This window comes from Watersipora subatra, chromosome 1 (genome assembly GCF_963576615.1).
Source record: "Watersipora subatra chromosome 1, tzWatSuba1.1, whole genome shotgun sequence".
NCBI lineage: Eukaryota > Metazoa > Bryozoa > Gymnolaemata > Cheilostomatida > Watersiporidae > Watersipora > Watersipora subatra.
The window spans coordinates 47,045,793-47,066,897 of record NC_088708.1 but is presented as its reverse complement, the minus strand read 5'-3'; the positions used below and the strand labels follow the sequence as shown (position 1 = coordinate 47,066,897).

At 35.5% G+C, this 21,105-nt stretch overlaps 1 protein-coding gene across 1 annotated transcript; it reads right to left on the bottom strand.

The window, feature by feature from the left end:
* Positions 1-8,760: 8,760 nt before the first annotated feature.
* On the bottom strand, positions 8,761-14,906 carry LOC137397325 (uncharacterized). Its single transcript, XM_068083619.1, has 5 exons — positions 14,818-14,906; positions 14,227-14,295; positions 12,091-12,215; positions 10,320-10,411; positions 8,761-9,204 (listed from the first exon to the last, which is right to left on the bottom strand). The coding sequence occupies exons 1-5, from the start codon at positions 14,870-14,872 to the stop codon at positions 9,018-9,020; spliced, it is 528 nt and encodes a 175-aa protein (XP_067939720.1). The 5' UTR covers positions 14,873-14,906; the 3' UTR covers positions 8,761-9,017.
* Between the last annotated feature and the right edge of the window lie 6,199 nt (positions 14,907-21,105).

The window sequence follows — 21,105 nt, the reverse complement described above, 5'->3', positions numbered from 1 at the left end:
CTCGGCAAAATCTTTTTTCCTAACACTCTTAGCATGACTCTAGACCGACGGAGGCAGTTTATGTTATAACGGGGAATAGTTTAGATAAAATATAATTAAAACATCTAAAAGTCGGGTCTCCGTTTATTGTATTCTTTGTTACAGGTTTATTATGGAGACCTGTGAAAAAAATGATCCCTGGACTCAAACTCGAACCTCTGTTTTGTTATACACACTGACGGATGATGGGTTAGGATGTGCTTGGAAAAAGATATCTGGTTCTCTCAACAACCCTATGACAGTGTCTGCAGTTTGTCTTAGAGAAACACCATGTTCCAAATAGAGATGGACTAGTTTATTTTGCACACGCCACAACGAGTTATAAACTTGTCATTTTCTGACCAAGACAGTATTTTTCTCAATGCAAGAAGTAGGTGCAATTGGAAAAATGTTTCATTAGTAGAAAACATTAGTATGTTGTTACATTTCTGTTCTTTTGTGTTTATGATACTAAATATCATAGAAATGACAATAAAATGTCCAACTCGCCGTTCAATATGGAGTTATCTGTTCAATACAATAACATGGGACTGACAAATGTAAACTGCTTGTCTTATCAACTCATTGTCAATAAATTGGAGTAAAATTTGTAATAATCTTGTAGCAAACTGCAAACAATGACAAGCAAATTTTTTCCATTTGAATTAAAAGTAGTAGTTGTATTTTTTAGCAGTTATAGTGCAACTTCAGACTAGACATTCCTGCAACTGATAAGGCACGTCAATTTTCAGCTGGAGTGATTTGTTACTGCTACAGGCAGATATGTTTAATATTGTCACAAGAGTAAGCAGGTACTATTTCGTGGATCTCAAACTTAGGTTACAAGCTTAGCTTCTATGATAGCTGATCTAGTTTACGAGATGCTGAACCAACCTCTATGAATTATTTTGTTAGGCGCAGCCTTTCATTAGTACTGGCAATTAGCAAGCCGCCAAGTTGACCAATCTCTGCATAGCAACAAGTGAACAGTATCTAGAAACCAGGAATGCATTTCAGCATATTACCAATTGCTAGAGTAGTACTAACAAATGTGTGAGAGGTTGAAGCCTATCATCTTTACAGTAAGTGTGTATCTATGAGAAACCAAAAAGTATGCATAATTATATCTACTCATTTCATACAAAGTACAGTTAATGATACTTTGATATGCACTTTAAAGTGTAAGACAGACATCTACATGTATACAAACAGAATTATTTCAGAACTTAAGTAAGCATAGTCAGTGAAAAAATCAATCTCTTGCTAAACCAAGCAAGGGATCAAAACAATAAAAACAGTGTGGTCTATCCCATAGACATTCAAACGTAAAGCTGCAAATTATGCTGAATTTAAAAATATGTTGGTAATCTTTTTAGAGTTACCCTCTCATGCAAACATCATTATAGATTCTAAAGTTACGCTTTTCATGTTTGCTATGACTGTTTTCTGTGATAACACAGATTTATTTGCTTCTTGCATTAATGTACATAAAGCATGCTTATAGAAAACTCAAAATACAAAAAATATACAATATATATATACATATTATATGTATACATATTATATATATGTTTATAGTGTATATTATATGTACATATATGTGTGCAAGTATATAATGTGTATACATGCTACTGACAGTGCTGTTTCAGCTACGTAAGTGTCATCAGTGCAGCTCAGAGTAGGCAATGAAGACAGATAATTCCCATTGCCAATGAGAGTTATGTGTCTCTCATTGGCAATGGGAGACAATGAGAGACAGATAAGTCTCTGTAGGCATGTATGATTGAATCAGTCTGATTATTGAAAATTATTAGTTACTGATACTTATAACTTGGCAGTTGCAAAAGTTTAAGCAATCACAATTTAACTAAAATATCATAACAAACTTTTTGAGTTGAGTTAGTGACCTTGAATAAAGTCATTGGTTCTAATTTTTTTGTTAACGTTTTGTTGGCCATTCTTAACTAGCTTCCACGGCCTTGTGTCTGGTAGCCATGCTGTTGTCCAATCAATGTCTCAAACCTATCAAGGATGATCACCCTGTATTATGCCTTTACCATCTCATCTAGCTCTAGAGCTTTAGTCTAGTCTGCTGCTTTAGGTTTTTGATGGAATTAAGATCTGGTAACTGCGCAGGCAGCTTGTTACTGTTACTCTGTACTCTTTGGATTACCCCTTTGCATCCATTTAGCCTTTTGACACGGTGCATCGTCTTACAAGAAAATCCATTCTCTGCCAGGAAACAGATCTCTAGCAGATTTGAGCAGCTCGTCTTTTATCACTGTAACGTACTTTTCACTATTTGTCATTTCTTTACACACATGAGTTCTGCTTGCACTATGACCAGTATATGAAGGTACCATAAAGGATCATGTAAATTGTGTGATGACTGTGTTGAGTTCAGCTTTTCTGTTATTAGCTATGGTATTGCTGTTAAACCAATACCAGCAGCCAAAACGGTCAAATACCAGTAATACCTTTCTTTATTCATTAAATAACTGAACCTATCGATTAAACAGATTCCCACTGCACTGGTGCCGACGTCTTTTTAGGTTTAAGTCTTCTAGCATAAAAATTTTTTTTGTTTTACTAAAAAAGATTGTCATTCATGCAACCTTTGAAGTAATGACTGTGTAGCGAGTAGTAAATTTTGTTGCTGTTTTGCATTATGTATAGAGAGCAGCAATAAAGGGGCTGCTGCTTGTTCAAGATCAGAGAAGTTGTCTTTAGTAACCAGCTTGCTATTGGCTGTTTGAAGCAAGCTTTCACTTCAGTTGGAAGATATTAAAATTCTGCTACAAATAGACTAGAAGGTGAGCGGTAACCAAAGACCTAGTAACTATAGTATAATTAAATGTAGTTAATAGGTATACAGGTCTATGGAAGTAAATCATGTCAAACTATGAAATAGTCAGCCAGAAAAAAATTTGAACATAAATATTACTGGCATTGTCAAGCTTCGGGTCATAAAAATAGACAATACTTTAATCCTTTCCAGTTCTCAGGCTATGTCGGCTTTATTATCCCAAAAACTAGACCATCAACTCATTCTCTAATTCAGATCAAAAAGATAGGTGTAAAACAATAAAGCCTATCACTCTTACCAGAATGTATATTGTTCATTTTGTCTTACGCTGCTCCAAGCTGGTATCTTTTTGTATTGAAAACTGATAAAGAAAAATTAGATTTATTTCAAAAATTATGCTTCAGGGTTTTGCTATCTGATATGGAAAGCTATGACCAGCGTTTAATTGCCCTTAATGCTGAGGAGCTACATGTTTTTTTTAAAATATTTGTTATTTAAACTAGAAATTCCCCTGTCATACAGCCCACAACCAAAGTGATAATGGAAAAAGGAAAGGGTTCTGCTGGTTGAGAAATGCAATATTAGCAGTAAAATGGCACTGCAGTGCAATAGGAGAACTGCAATGGTATAGCTGCAATGGTAGCTGTAATGTACTGAGTGTTATTATGTGCAACAAATAGCAATAATGAGAGGAAAAGATTATACAGCCAAACATTGATAACTCAAACTTCACAGGACCGAGTGAAAGTGTTCGAATTATCAGAGCGTTCAAGTTATTAGAGCACTGTCATAAGTCTATGTGTTTATTAGTAGATACTGTACATATACAAGCTATAATATAAATCAAAAGCATGAATGGCTTGTTTTAAATTAAATGCTTCTAATGTAAAGTTTAAATTTTTTTATTAGAAAGTAGAGAGATTTTTCTATCACTTGAGATTTGTTCGTTGTATTATGTGATGTGATTGCCAGGACATTTTCAGATTAAAATTGGCAAAACTTGATCGCTGTTAAAATGCTCAGAAGAAAAGACATCTTTTTCTTTTGAGCGTTTTAACCAAGATCGATTTTGCCAAATTTTTTGAAGTTTATACGAAGGTTTCCTTGCCTTCAAAGAACCATCGCTAAGCAGATTTTAAGTAAAAATCAAATTTTACCAAACCTTTAAAAAATTCGATGACAAAAATATTTTGCCAATGATGATAATAACAAAGACTACGAACTACTAAAAGTTGAGGCTTAGAATAAAGTGATACTCTAAAGTGATAACAACGGTAGCCGTTGGACAAAAAACTGTTTGAGTTAATAAAGTTAAGGTCGAGGTATCTAAAGCAATTTATCACTGCATGGGAACGGACCAAACAAAACCGTTCAAGTTAACCATTTGCTTGAGCTATTTAAGGGAGAGTTATTCATGTTTGACTGTATGTTTATATCTCTCCCCTGCAATAGGAGAAATGCAATATTAGAAGTAAAACGACAAGCTTCTGTGTAAAATACATAGTTTGAAAGTTGGTTGTGTTGAATGTAGAATGGTTTTGACAGCGATCTGTAACAGAAAGCAAGCATTAGCATTCACGTGTGTCTGGAAGTTTTCTGCACACTGGAGCAAAATAAAGAATCGTTCTTATCATAAAGGGACATTGTAGGTCGGCCCTAGCTTGTACATAAGATGTAACGAAATTTGGCTAATGTTCTAGATAATTTAATGGAACCTTTGGTAATTGAACAAAAAACATAGGCTGATAAACTGTGTACCACACTTTTGTACCTGTAAATCGGTGTACGGTCTACGCCTCAAACGGTCTACGTTTATTACAAAAGCTTCCGGCAATTGGACAATGCCATAGACTGGTGAAATGTGTAAGTTTTTCTTGTGAAGTGCGCACGACTTTATGGTTCTACTATCTGTCACACGGCTTTATGGGCATTTTGTTGGTCGGTCTTAATTTTGATTAAAAAAGCTTGTCAGGTTTTAATGGCGATTTTAGGCCAAATTAATTTTTCTAGTTATGTATAATCCGATCAGATGGGTAAGTTTTAGGATATTGTCGACACTTTTCAAAGACTTGGTAACATATTTAAATAGGTTTATATGTGTTTTGTATCATTGTTATACTTTAACGACTCCACAGAAAAATGGTTAAGTTTTTTGATGGGATTTCGGTACAAGGGTTTAGATATGACCTTTGATGAATACTTTTCAGGAGTTGTGTGCACATATGCATTTATCATAAAGCTCCCAAACACTCGCTTCGTTCGTGCTTTGTCGTGGGAAAACTCTAATCGTATTTCCAATCTGCCTGACCATCCACTACATTGCTATTTCCCAAAAACCCACAACACCTTATACTAAACACCAACATCTTGCCAATTTACATTGCAGAACAGCATTATACAAAAATAACTTTTTCTTTCAATGCACATAATTTAATTTACTATACTTTGTATTTGTTTTTGTCTCATGGTCTAATTTGCTCTAGACAGCATTAACCAGTGTAAATAAATTTGATATATATTTATTTATTTCGTATGAAAAAATAGCATTACTCTTGAATAGGTCTCATTGACTGGTTACAACCATGCATGGTTGTAGTTTTAGAGTGGTCTCTAAAACATGCCAAATAATTATTTGTGGAAAGAGGGAAGCAGTTTCAATGCAAAGATAAAGATCAAAAAGTTATTACTGTAACTGACTAAGAGCTATCCGCCAATGAAAGTTGAGTGGCTAGCAAAACGTTACAATACATTTGGTTTTTAACAGGTTCAGAGTTAGTTGTTATAGGTAGAATAATGTTCAGTTTATAACAAATAGCACGAATGCCATACAGCGCGTGCTAGGCGGTGTTAGTCGTTTAGTTAAAAACACAAGTTGATAAACAAATGTCTGTTTGGATGAAGTTTACCATGATGCTGGTATATTATCTAATTGTGGCGAGCTGTCACCTTGAGTGACACTGAGTTGAGCTCATCAACAAGCTAAGAGGAAGTTGACCAGCTATGACAATTATGTTGACACATAAGGGCAGGCGACTCCAAAGTCTTGAATATTGGATATTGCGGGATGGCTAATATCTACACAAATGAAGTAAAATATGACAACATGCAGGTACATGCATAAAACAAAGTTTATTATTCAGCATCACCGACATGCCAACAAAACATTGTTTCCTGCCATTGTTCAATAGGCAAGTTTTCAATTAATCACATGTACGTATATAAGACACTACACCGCTATAATGGAGAACTAATATGCTATTTTTCAAAAAATAAAAAAGTTTTTGGCAAATAAATAGATACCGAAATTCTGGGTTTTATTACATTATGGTATTTGAATATAAGTATTTATTCCATTACGCTGGTAATAACATGTTTACCTATAAGTGAACAAGCAAGGTGATGCCATTTCCTTGAATTTTTTGCTAAATTAAAATGAGGCTACAAGTTTAGAACTTGAAATATTTTATTACATAAAAACTGCATTTTCATTTAGTTATCTGAACTTTTGTAAAATAAGTTGCTGGCTAACATGATTAAAGTTGACCCATGTTTTATAAAATACGATATGGCAGCTTTCTGTGCTGAGTGTAACACAAGCAAGGCAATATTTGCTTCTTCATTCAGTTGTTGTTTAATTATTCTGGTACGTAAGAAAGTTTTAAAAGTCTAATTATCCTCTATTCTAGTGCATCGAGCTGCCTAGTAAACTACTGTTCACACACACACTGCACAAACAGAGAAATGAAATCATTAATTATCTGTCACCCTTTGAACTGAGCTGACAAACATCATCAGAGATCTGGCTGCTTTTGCAATTTGAGTGCCTATTTGTAGAAGAGCATTGTCAAGTTGTGCAAGTGTTTATTGATTTACCATTTTTTGATGAAGTCACACCAGAGCAAGATAAAATTTTACAATTATAATTATTCGTCATCTTTCACATACCAGCTTAGTTTTCCAGCTTCTCCATATCTTTATTAACCTGTCTTGACAAACTGTTGTTTTTGCGGAGTTGTACCCCGGCGAGCGGAGCGAGCAAAACAACAGCTTGTCACAATACGCACTGCACCTGATGCATCAGCTGCACTGAAAAGGAGTTGTTCTCTTCCGTCTGTGCGGCTTGGCTGCGATGTTATGTCGGTCGTTCCATTGGTAATCGTAACAGATTTAGTCCAAAAATTTAGAAAAAAATAAGACAAACGTTTAACCAGCGACCAGTCTCTGCGGTAAACTTTAATAGAACTTTAGAACTTAGGCAACAGCAGCAACTGAAGATGTTGTTATTTGAGCGCTCAGTCAGTTTTATTTGTACTTTTTGTATCTGTCAGTTTTATTTGTTCTTATTGATTGTATTTTTAATTTATTTTATTCTTAAGTTCTACTAAAGTTTACTGCAGAGACTGGCCCCTGGTTAGATGTTTTTTATCTTATTTTTTCCAGATAAATTTTTTGGGTTAAATCCGTTATGATTACCAATGGAGCAATCGACATCACATCGCAGCCAAGCCGCATAGACGGAAGATGACAACTCCCTTTCAGTGCAGCTGATGCATCAGGTGCAGTGCGTAATGTGACAAGCTGTTGTTTTCCTTGCTCCAGTCGATGGGGGACAACTCCGCAAAAACAACAGTTTGTCAAGACAGGCTATACTTCTATCTAATAAATATGGGAACTGGCAATGATTTGCTTACGACAAGATAAATGAAACTCTGATAAGGTTAGCCAATGATAGGCTTTTTTGTTCCATTTGAACTCATCAGAGATAATTAACTTTTGAGTAGAGAGTCTAGTCTTGGTATAAAACAGTCTCCAATACATATCACTCAATCTTAACAACCTTGCCATTACAAACAAGACAAACAATGGCCTTAGAATCCTCAACAATGGTCATAGTATCCTCATAGTATCATAACAGTATTATTACAGTATCATCATAGTATTATTACAGTGTCATCATAATATTATCATAGTATCATCTTAGTATCACAACAGTATCATTGCAGTATCATCACAGTATTATCACAGTATCATTACAGTGTCATCATAGTATTATTACAGTTTCATCACGGTACCATCATAATATCATTACTGTATTATCACAGTACCATCACAGTATTATCACAGTATTTTCATAGTACCATCGTAGTCTTATTACAATTCCTTAAAATATTGAAGTAATTCAAAGATCCCTTTTAGCCACAGTAGTCATTAGCGCTTCTAAAGAAAACCCACTGATATAGGGTTAATCAGAAATTTTACTTAAATGAAAAAATAATAAAGTGTTTATTTATATATATAAATATATATACATGTATATATACATGTATATATATATATATATATATATATATATATATATATATATATATATATATATATATATATATATATATATATATATATATATATATATATATATATATATATATATAGTCAAATTGTAGTATATATATAGTAATATATATATATGCCACTTCAGGCTGTTTTGTATTTTTAGCTTGATTAGCATTATTGTATAATCTCTTCAAGAATTCTAAACACTATTGAGAAAATAGTGTTTGCAAGCAATTCATCTCAATTTGTTATAAAATAATAATATCATAGCAATCAGGTAATTTGGTCGAAAGTTTTTTTTTATAGCAATACTGACTGCTTCTTGCCATTACCGACTCTATAAAAACAGATTAGTGGGAACAGTTTCTAAAACTAGGTGTCAAGCACAAAATGGTAGAATATGTATGTTTGGCTTCAACTATGTTTATTGAGTTCATATGTAGCCTTAGGGCTGCGTCGGACTAAAGCACATTATCTGACATTAAAGTGAATATGTATCCTTAGGTATGTATTCACTATTTCGTGAAGCTTTAATGAAATCTGCCTATGGGTTCAAAGTAGTGAACTAGCATTATCTTGTGACAGTGAAATAAGAATGATCATTGGATTCTAGCAAGCTATTTATTTTAAGCAACTTTCGTGCATATAATATCAAACTGCATTCTAATAAAGGGTAGTGAATTCTAGCAATCTAAAATAGAAGTATATAGAGTCATTGAAGTCAGTATATCAGTATTGCAGAAAGTATTTAAACTTGTATATTAATTAGGAGTTTAGTGGAACAGAAGAAGAGTTTGAAAATTTAGTAGATAAAAAAGTAGTATTATGTTCAGTCACATTTCACTCCAAGGATTACAACTCAGTTTATTATCTCTGTACAGTGTGACTCTTTGAGACAAACTGCAGACATTCGCATGTCATTGTTGTTGGATCCTGATGATTTTTTCCAACCACACGCTATGCCCTCTTCGGTTAACGTGTAAAATAAAACTGTGTCTCGAGCTTGAATCCATGGGTCATTCTTTGTACAAGACTCCATGGCAAACCTACAACGACAAGTCGACAAGATTCTGAGTACTTTTAAAGAAAAGGTTTATTACAAAATACGTTGACAGAATAGTAAAGAAAGATTTGCAAAGAATAGCAGTAAGTATGAGTAAGTAAAAAAGAGCAGTAAGAAATAAGTAAATTGTAAATGATGATTAATTTTTTCACAAGGCAATGGTATTTGACACATTAAATCATGCAAGCCAGTAACACAATAAATTCTCAATAAAAAGTTGTGATAACATGAGGTGAAAGCGTGACCATCAATTGATAGCATAACAGTTTTGGAGTCAAGGAGTACCATTAGAGATTACACTACTCCTTCACAGGGTCAAGAATTAACAGTAGAACTCAGATTGTTCTTGTAGAGATCAAAGACTAATAGTAGAACTCAAACTACTCTTCGATACAGTCAAGAATTTATTGTAGAGCTCAAGCTAATTCAAGGACTAATAGTAGAGCGCAGACTATTCCTTGAGAGAGTCAAGGATTTATAGTGAAACTCAGACTGCTCCTCGAGAAGGTCAAAGACTTACAGTAAAACTCCGACTATTCCTTGAGAGGGTCAAGGACTAATAGTAGAACTCAGACTATTCTTTGAGAGAAAACATATATTTATGAAATAAAAATTTTGCTTTTCTCAAAATTTCAATTTTGTTTTTCTGAGTGGAGGCAGTTGCAGATGATTTAAGTGATGCCATCTGGTCTACAGAGTGCAATGCTGATCTGACCAGCGTAGTTTATGATGGATCTCGGCTATAGAATTACAGTACATTGACAGACACTACTTTGGCACAAAACAAATGTTAGGCTGCACCATGAACTGCATGTTGGGCTGCTGCAAAGACTAAAGCAGTTATTCTAATCGATATTATGAATAAAATGGGAAGACAACTAAGTAAACTACAGAACAGCACAATGCATGCAGTTCAGGGAGTTCAATACAGCTTTGTCTTCAGAAAAATATTAGGCAAACTCTCTAAACCACAACAAATGTAAAAACTTTATAAGTGACTACTTAGTGACTATAATTTATAATATTTTAGACTATAATGTGACTATTTTAAACTTATTTTAGTTTATTATGTAATATGAATATTTATGAAATATTTACCCTTCCGGACACTTGATAGCATTGCTTGTTGATGTAAGATTGTACACCACTCTGATGTCATATCCTTTAGCTGACTTGCACTGCACCATTGCCTGAAATTATTCAATTATAGTTGTAATGAACACTTATTATATGATAAGGTATACCTACATTACAGCTATATGATCTGAAAAAAAATGTGGCTGAACTAGAGGTGAAAGCTAAGTTTTAGGCCCTTGCAGTCAGTTTGATTGAATTTAGATTAGATTCTAAACTAATAAACTATATTTTAGTAGAGCTACTAGTAACACAGTTAGTTATAATCACACTTGCTTCTGTGGAAAATTATGACCTTTGGCATGCAACTTAACTTCCTTGATATTTTTCTTACAGGCTGCCAAAAATAGGTGCCTCGACTTGCTGACTAGCAAAAACAACTGCCATTTTTGTACTGTTTATCGTTTATTTTTGTAAATATTTCTGTAAAATATTTTGATGTATGTTTAAGCAATGACTTGAAACAGGGGTCATGAACTCTGTGAAAATCAAGTAAAAATGCAGTAATTTATTGATGGTCTCTTTTACATAGTTTAATATGGCTTATAATTAAAGTACTCTGTAACTAGGCAACAAATAGCTATAAGATAACCACCTTAAACACATTAACTATTCATACTACCATTTAGAGTATATATTTCTACTGTAAAAACATGCTATCAGCAAAAACGATCCAAAGCACATAACAAAAATGTTTAGTATATTTTTCTCTTGATAGTATGTCAAGATTCATTTAGAGAGTTGGTGCTGATAAAATTATTGTTCACAAATATAATATAGGCAAAAGAACAGAACCATAAATTATATTATTTTATAAAAACTTGCCAACCTGTTATGATATATATTCAATCGAAAAGTTACAATGCACCAACAAAAACGAAATAAAATATCTCTAAAGAGTGAAATGAGTTAAAATCGTGAAGTATACCAAAGCTGTTAAACTGATGAGAAGGCAGCTCATGAGAAAGAACTGAAAAGCTAGAAATATATAATATGTTGCATAAACACATGAAGTCTCTCCTGAAGATTAAGATGTCTATGATGTCACTTGTAAAACAGCTGTATTCTCTATTAACCTTAGCACATTGCAGCTAATAATGTAGTCTAATAAGCCTTCAATTAAAGTACAGTAGAGAGTAAATTGACTTTGAAGGTGTGCGTTCTCCTTCACTCATTGTAAAATTACCACAACTATGGATCGTTAACCCAGTGGAAGCAATGAGAAAAAGGTAAAAAGTTGTCACTTCAAAACAACAGTACTACAGTTACGATACATTAAATTAAATTCAAAAGTTGAATCTAGTCTTTTTTTTATTTGAAGGACCAAAGGAGTGAGTTTAAAAAGATTTTGAAACAGATTGGGCAAATTATCTGTATTTTATTGTCGGTATAACATAAAATCCCTTTAACGTAATTGTTCTCAAAATGGAGTACTTACATGATAGGAGCGTCTACTGTATGTTATACATTTGTATATTATTTAGAAAAATTTTTAAATTCTTAGTTTTATTATAACTAAAATTACTAGAAGTATACAACTTACTTAAAACATACTTTATTTATTTGAGAGGATCACAGAATAGCTCATAACAAACTTTATTTTTTGTTCAAAAGCTAAAAGATCCCTTGAATAATTGTTATATTCAGGCTTGATGACCTTATAAAAATATTAACAGATAATGAAATAAATTGGCTACAAGAAGCATGTGATGAATTAGCTAAAAGGTTTACTCACTTTTACTTTCCCTCCGACACCCCATCGTTTGAAGGCGGTGCATCTCCTTGTATTATCAGTATATAGACGAGTTCCATCACAAATACTTGCATCATGACAATGGCACTCAGCTGCGTAGTATCCATCTATAAATAGAACAGCGCAGTGTTTGAATTGTCATATACATGTATAGTAGTTAATATTCAAGAAGAAACTCACGCTCACAGTCTATTTACAACACGAGAGCATATTCTATACATATGTATATAACATGAGAGCATATTCTATACATATGTATATAACATGAGAGCATATTCTATACATATGTATATAACATGAGAGCATTCGAGCTGTTAACATTTTTTTAAAATAGATGAAATAAGTTAGTAAGAATATTTAGTGGTTTTAACAATGTGATGTCATGCTTATCTGTTGCCAAAATTTGTTAACAAAAAGTTTCTGATAACATATTTTTACAAAAGAAGTATATAATCTACTTAGTTGTAAGTATAGTTAATTTGTTTAACATTGTGATGTCACGCTCATCTGCTGCCTAGTTACAGAGTACTTCAATTATGAATCATATTAGATTATGTAAAGGAGATCATCAATAGATTGCTGTATTTCAATTTTATGTTCATAGAGTTCATGACACCTGCTTTAGATTATTGTTTAAAAAATATATATGCATCAAAACATTTCACAGAAATATTTACAAAGACAAATAATAAACAGTTAATAAATAGTAATTATTTTTGCTAGTCAGCAAAATGAGACACCTATTTTTGGCAGCCTCTGAGAAAATTTCCAAAAGAAAATCAGTTGCATGCCAGAGGTCATAACCTTTAGTAAAAGCAATTGTGACTATATCTGTGTTACTAGTAGCTCCGTTGAAATACAGTTTATTAACTTACAGGTTAATCAAAAAGTTAGTCACACAGACCAAAGGCTAGCTGTGGTTCACACAGTGTGATTTTGTGTATGGTAACTATTGGTGCAGTTCTTGTATAACTAGTTGTCAATATTAGACAATAAGTAACTATTTCAAGTATATTAGCCCTACATACTGTTAGTTATTAGTACAGAAGAGCCTTAGAGCTTAATTATTTTAACTTTAAATTTGGTCTGACCTCAGTTTTAGATCACAGTCTATTTAAAAGGCTACTTAAAAAACCAACTGTCTGAATTCTGTAACAGGTTTAAACATTACGTTTTACTCAGTTCGAAAACTAGAGAAAACATTTGAGCATTTTTGTACTATTCACACGACACGTATATGCTGCATAATAAGAAATCTGGTAACATATAAAGTACACTGAAACCCTTTTAAATACTCTGTCTCACTAGTAATGATTTTGTAAAATAAAAAAGTTTAGATTCATCGACACCGATGGCTTTTAGCACTGCATGGCATCATAGAAGAAGAGGTGGGACAAGTGTATCCCTAGCCAAGGGGAGTACTTTGAAGGAGACTAACTAGATAGGTAAATTGAAGCAACGCTTTTTGAGTTATAGCTCCATTCCTGGAACTTTTGGATCAGAACTTTTAGTCTGTAATCATGCTTGTAATCTAGCAAAAAATGACATCTATATATATATTTTTTGAAGTATGTATGTGTATTCCTCCAGCTATAGCTATTATTAGAATAGCTTAGCTGGACAATGTTGACACAATAACATGGTGTACCGCCGTTAGAAGCCTAGCGCTTATTAACTAGCTTACTGAAATTTTCCATTGGCAATGTGCCAGGCTAATAGCAAGTGGCACTATCATCACTTATCATTGTTTATAAGCTGATGCTTAATACCTGGGCAACGCCGCAGCTAGTTAATATACAAAACACAAAAGTATGGTCAGTGTTTTAAGTCACGACAGACATGTCTGCATACAACAGGTGAATACTTAAGATAACAATAGAGAGTGTATCAGTTGATAGCCAAGCCATGTCGTTGAATTTCCTTGGGTTATTTTAACGATCATCAAGTTTTAAAATTTTTGCTTGTCTTCTGAGACAAAAAATTTTTAAACTTTCTATTCAAACTTTGATTTGCTCGCCATCTGTGATGTCCCTGACCAAGGTTGGTCTGTATTTCGCGATCGTCATTTAAGAAGTTTACGCTAATAAATACATGTAAAATAGATGCCTCATCTCTTACTTGGGCAGAAGACATGGGAAGGTGAATCATCCCTCGTGCCACTTTCAGGACCTTCCAACCAATATACACCTAAAACAAAAAGAGATAGCTACAAGAAGTTAGCAGCTCAAACCAACAATATTTGAAATTGTCTTTCTATTGTAAATATAAATAAATTTAATACAAAGATAATATCTACAGAGAGGTAATACGGAGATGATATGGAGGTAATACAGAGGGAATATAGAGGTAATACAGAGGTAATACAGACGCAATACAGACGTAATGTAAACATAATACAGACGTAATACAGAGCTGATACAGAGGTAATACGGAGGTAATACAGAGGTAATAAAGAGGTAATACAAAGGTAATACAAAGGTAATACAGAGGTAATGCAGAGGTAATACAGAGGCAATACCGAGACAATAAAGAGGTAATACAGAGGTAATACAGAGGTAATACAGAGGTAATACAAAAGTAATACAGGAGTAATACAGAGTAATATAGTAATACTGTAATATATATATGCCTTATATGTATAGTAAGAAAGAAAAATAACTTAAGTCGTGTAACCATAAGCTATGAAGACTAATAAAGATATATACATACCTAGAGTGCAGCTAGCGGAGAGTAGAAGACAGAGAGTAATGTGTTGAAGTGCCATGATTCTAGAACAGAGTTGTTTTAATGGGTGCTACAAGCTCTTTAGATTATATAGAGCTTTTTCAGGCTACATCTAATCATTATTGGTTGATACAGTCTCTGTTAGACAAATCAGCAGCAGATTTATGGAAGTACTTGACCAATCAACAGTGGGTTTTTTTGTGAATCTAACCAATTCACAGGTAAACTTTGATAAGCTAATACTTCAGTCATTATAGATTTATGTCAACACACTTCATATGTTAAGAAACAAATGTGTACTAACAGAAATAAAATTATTTGATATACACAAGCATCCCTTATGGTCACATCAATTTATTCGGGATATAGTTATTGAATAGTTTACCTTTGCTTTAGTATTTTTCAACCAAAACCTGTATTACAGCATCTTTAAATTATAATTATGAAGCAAAAATGTACCAAAACTAGTTTTTTATTATATAAAATTGAAAGCTATTATTTTTGTTCTTTTTTCTGTAAATAATAATTTTATCGTAATAATAATAAAATTCAGCGTAAATCGCAATTTTCTCATCAATTTTTTGTTTATGCAGTTAAATCAATGCATCATTATGTATTTTGTTTTGTCATAGCAAAAACAATCTAGAAAACTTATTCATTCCTCCCTTTATGAACATAGGTATGTTGGAGTTTTCATGCCTTGGAAGACAACTTCAAATTAGTTTACTGATGCTTGACATTAGTTAAACGTAATGTAGTCTGGTGGCCTCAGGGCATTATCGTGTCAACAGGTGGCAGAAGATGGGGTCTATGGTAGCTTGACACTTTTAACATGTTTCTAATTTATTCATTACTAATTTAGTTTCCTACCGCTATTTTAGTTGATAAGCTAAGAGTAATTTGCCATTAAATGGTGAGTAGTTATACAAAAATAAATTTTTTCTTACGCCGTGTGCAGTCAGTCGGACCAGCCAATCAGAGCCGTAGACCAACATTTACGTCATGTTGTAGTACGGGGGTATTAAATTACCCCGATATCAATTAGGTTTGTTGACAGTTTCCTGTCTCATCGAGCGACCGCCGGCCTTTGGAGTAATGATCGAAAACTTTAATTTACTAATTATCCCGATTTCCAAAGCTAGCTGTCATGGATTACATAATTCAATATAATCAACTACCACATTCTAATAGATAAAAGGTTGTTCAACGATCTAACACGTTCAACACTGCATCTTTATGGCAAGTCTGATTCTACAAGTGAAGCCGACGCCAGATACAGGTTGTTCTCATCAAGGACATCTTATGAAAAAAAAACCTTCCACCGAGAGGGTTCTCTCCGTCGGCATTTAATGAGGGTCAATTACTAAGCAGCAATACAGCAGTGGAAAATTCAACCATTAATGGTGCCCCCAGATCCCACAAACCATGTCTGGAGTAAAGATGATGATGAGATTTCTGGGCAATGCTTTCCTGGTGAGCAAAGAGCTATTCCTAGGCAGCTTGTCCAATGGACCAGTTGCTCATGCAAAAAGAGTTTGCACAAGTCTATGCGGCTGTGTAGAGTGCAGTAATGAAATGACTGATGAGATTGAGGATAGTAATCAATTAGACGGTGATGATGAGCTTTAAGATTATAATTATGTAATAGTTTTATTAAATACTTTGCAATATGCTTTCTAGAATCAATTAACAGTTTTTGATGTATCATGATAAACAGACTATGTACTTTGGTAAACATGCTATATAATAATCATACTAGTCATCATAAGTACTAAGATACCCATACAAAGACATGATATTAATTAATCATCCAGAAAGTTGGTTGTCATCGAACATACTGCACCACACATTCCGTCATACTGGTTACATTCAACATTTCAACCATACATGGCTTCAAAATACTGCATGGTTTTAACATGGTACCAGTACAATAAATCTAAAGCTAAGCCAGAAATTTTGCATATTGATGTCAGTTAAATAAAAAAGAAATAATTTTAATAATAATAATTTCATTTAAAAGATTAAGTTTACATTAGATTCGTTAGTTAGTCTGCGTCACAACCAGTGTACCCAATGAGGTATACAGTACAGCCTGTCAATCAATAGTTGTACAGGTATCAATGTAACGAGTATGAACAGGGTTTCTGGCAGATCAGTGGCTAAGGTGATGGCGAGAAATGTTTGTCATATCAAGTCCCTGGCGGCCGACTACAATGTAAAGAATCGCATCCATTAGAGACAATGAGTTCAAAATACAAAATGATCATATAGACATATAAGAGCTGACATACATTTATGGTGCAATATTTATCGATCATAACCTACCCGAAAAACGATCTATCAAAGCATGTAGCAATAAATTTAAAACTTGAAAATAGGAAGAGCAACAATACTGATTTGAACGTGTACGCAATGTGCATAGCCCTACATAAAAGTAATAGATGTACCCCCTTTAGCTTTAACCACAACAATAATTAGTTAACTCATACATCGCATACTTCTGTAAGGTAATAATTGATACGTAAGCGCTATAACAATACAATATAATACAATTGATTAAAATACAACAAAATATACCCAACAATATAAGTAGCTTATAATGTTATGTAGTGCTACCGTTTTAGCCTAAAAATTAAACAAATTGAGTTAAGCTATTTAGTGTATGAAACAGTGAGTGTCTAAAGACACAGCAACAATACCTACGACAGAGAGTAGTTTATTGTATAGTTTGTAACCAATATGTAAAATCTGGACTGAAAAGTTTGACTTGAGAGTTTGATTCATTATAATCAACACCTATCACTTATTGATCCAACTGACTGCAGTACACAGTGAAGGAAACGCAAGATTTTCAATAAAGCAATGCATTTAATCTTTGATTAATTATTCATAAATATTAAGTAAATGAGTTTGCTATCATCTCACCTTATTCTTTTTCAGGGGTTTAAGATTCTTTGCAACTTGAGAAGCTCTTTGTTATTTCGACTCACTAGCAATCTTCCTCAAGCATTCAGTGTAGCATTTACATACGACTAACACTGCGAGCTGCGATCTGACTGTTTGTAGATGGTGCTCTACATCTCATAAAAACTTTGGATTATCGCTTTTTTTCCGTTAGTAAAACTTTGTTGACTTCTTAGCATGTTAAACTTGATTATAATGAATTATGTAACCGATAATAGCTAGCTGTGGTAATCAATTTAAATAGAAGATACTAAATTTGCGCTACTACTAACCGACGTATACGGCAGTTTCTAACACGGAACAGCGGAAACAGACTAAGGGCACAAATGTTATCGGTGAAAGCAAATACGCCCCGTATTAAACAAATGCATAGATTTATGTTTACCTAGCTGATTGGCTGATTTGGCTAATTGCGCATGGCGCAAGGGAAATCTCATTTATGTATTTCTACCCATCTTTTAATGGCAAATAATCACTGCTTGACAAGAATAATTCCGGTAGGTATAATAAAAAAGTTAGCAAATGATTTATTCTATCCATTAAATCTAAGATTTGTTATACCCCATTGTCGTGCCACCTTGGCAAAAAAACGACACAAAAATGCCCTGTGGCCACCAGACTAATGATAGCACATTATTCTTACCAGTCTTTTACCAGATTTATTCAATGGTTTTAAATTATTAAACTTGTTATACTAAATATCTAAATTATTGATATTGATATATTAAAGTGTCAATGTATTGCTTTATAAAGTTCATATGATATTACATGTAATATTGATTCTCATCATTTTAGTATAGTTTTTGTTCAACTGCTATTACTGTCTATATATTAAATGATAAATTTTTAATTGTTATATGTGTACTAAGTATGTGTGACCTTGAAGCAATGTTATGGGTGGTCTAGCTGGTGTTATCTTTATGACTCATCAGTACTGATCAAGCAGCCTAGCTAAGCAGTCGTCTTGAATTATCCTTGTCAACATTCATACAATAAAACCACCTTGAGAAAACTCCATATTATAATATTGTGGAGGACGAGACAATCTAGCCATATTTTATTCTTTGTGCTTGTGCTTACGTTGTTTCTAGTTAACTTTATGTGTATTTCTTTACCCAGTTACATAATCCTCTGGTGAACCTATTACGTAACACTGTATTTTTGGGCCTGCTTCGCAGGCCTGCTGGTACACCCTTATACCTATTGTCCGGGCCTGCCTCACAGGCCTGACCCAATACAATGGCTGTTATATAATTGTGGGCGGGGTAAATAGTATAAAAGGAGAAGGCATAGGCCAACTCCTTGGGATTACTAGTACGGATTCGATACTGTCAAGATGAAGTTGTACATGTGTTGATATACATTAAATATACTATACTTATTCTTACGAACTGCCTACGTTTGATGCCTGCCTGGTTGGCTTCATAAGGATCCTTCTGCCAGAACTGCTCTGGCTTCAAGCACGAACTGCTTTGGAGAGACTCCTAAGGAAGGCTAGGGGTTGGCTGCGTTACGATCGGACCTGATCAGAAATGCGATAGCATTGGAGATCAGGCCCTCCATTAAGCTAGCCGGGACCTAGATTAGCCAAGATAGGGTCTCAGAGAGCAGGCCGTGCTAGCGTTCCAAGTGAGTCTGAACTGAGGGCAACCAGCCGCGGCCTGATCAGACCACTAGGTGTGACAGGCAGGCCGACGAGACGAAGGCCCAGCGTTCAGGCTGCACTGCCTTGCTAGGGAAGTAAAGCTGGCTCAGCTACCGGGGCCAGACCTTTACACTGGTGGCAGCAGTGGGATCTAATCAATCCACAAAGATAACTAGCAAGGCACAATCATGGCAAGACGCACTCGTAGCGCGGAACGACCGGGAGTCCCCCAAAGGGAAGGACTAGAGGGTCTAGAGCGATTAACGAATGCGTTAGAGAGGATGATTGTGAACCAAGAGGCACAAAGGAATCTGGAGCCACTGGTACCCAGAGAGACATTCAAGGCTCCTGAGTACGATGGGAAGGGTGATGTGGAAGCCTTCATAAGGCAGTTCAATGATGTGGCCGTCGCCAATGACTGGGGAGCCAGATCCGCCCTATTACATATTCGAGGAAGGCTGAAAGAGCAGGCCAAGGAATGTGGGCATGGGCACACACTACAGGCGGTGTTCAACACCCTCCGGACAAGGTTCGGCATGACCCCCAAGGAGGCAAGGTCGGAGCTGCAGGGCCTGAGGAAGGAAGCACACACTACGTTGTTCGAGCATGCTACTCGCATAGAAAGACTTACGAGCATTGCGTTCGAGGAGTTGTCCGATCAAATGAGGGAAGAGATGGCGGTGGACACATTCTGCGGGTCACTGGGTAACGTATACCTGCAAATACACATTTTGGCAGTACCCACCCCCACCCTGGAGGCCGCCGTGAGAGCAGGTAATGAGTACCTACAGATACGGCCCGAGATGACCATCCGACAGAACTACCCAACGAGATCCGGAGTAAGGACAGTTCAGCCAGAAGAGCTCGAACAGACCATGGAGGAGCAGGCGGAGGTAGAGCAGGCCGTAGTTGTCCGTGCTGCCCCTGACTCCCTAGGTTTACTCCTGACCACGATGGAGGGTCTAAAAAGGGAGATGGCAGATCTGAAGAGACAAGTCGGCCAACCACAAAGTCCTCCACAGCAAGTGACTCGAGAGAAAGGAGTAAGGAGATGCTGGGGGTGTGATCAGGCAGGTCACTGGAGGAGGAACTGCCCCAAGAACCAACCCAGTAGTCGCGCCACCCAGGGACAGAACCAGGGAAACGCCTACCGCCCGCAGCAGTAGGGCGACCTGCTGGCTGCAATAGGGCGCCAAGAACCAATAATCACAAAAAAGTGAGAGAAGCAGGCCGAAGGAAGGCGAAGGTGGACCCGGAAGGCTGGTTACATCCCGCAAACTCAGTAGCTCTCTCGCAGAGGTCTCCGGTAAAGAAGGTTCCTACCTACAACCACTACCAGAGCCCAGAAGGCCTAGACGGAGACGAAGAAGACATGGAGGTGGATCCTCGAGTATCGCAACAGGCGGCCCGACAGGCCCAGAGGCGTTATGCCCACCAAATCCAAAGGCAGACTAAACCGAAAGCGACATCGGGAAATGTCGGCAGTCTAGAGGAAGGCATGATCGGGAGAAGCTACCCCAAGAGATCTGGACCGCGAAGGTCGGAACAGAGAGCCGATCCAGCACCAGCTGGAGCTCTCGAGAGACCTAAGCGCAGATCGGGAAAGAGGGAGAAGTTAATCTCGAGCGAACACTTCCAAGAACCAGGACGACCTAGGTCGGGGG

What these genes read in the sequence shown, in the direction of transcription:
- LOC137397325 (XM_068083619.1), bottom strand. Translation starts at nt 14,872, where the DNA reads ATGGCACTTCAACACATTACTCTCTGTCTTCTACTCTCCGCTAGCTGC. An exon ending in TTCCCATGTCTTCTGCCCAA is followed by an intron (nt 12,216 to 14,226) that starts GTAAGAGATGAG and finishes TTCTATTTATAG; the next exon opens with ATGGATACTACGCAGCTGAG. An exon ending in GTGTCGGAGGGAAAGTAAAA is followed by an intron (nt 10,412 to 12,090) that starts GTGAGTAAACCT and finishes GAATAATTTCAG; the next exon opens with GCAATGGTGCAGTGCAAGTC.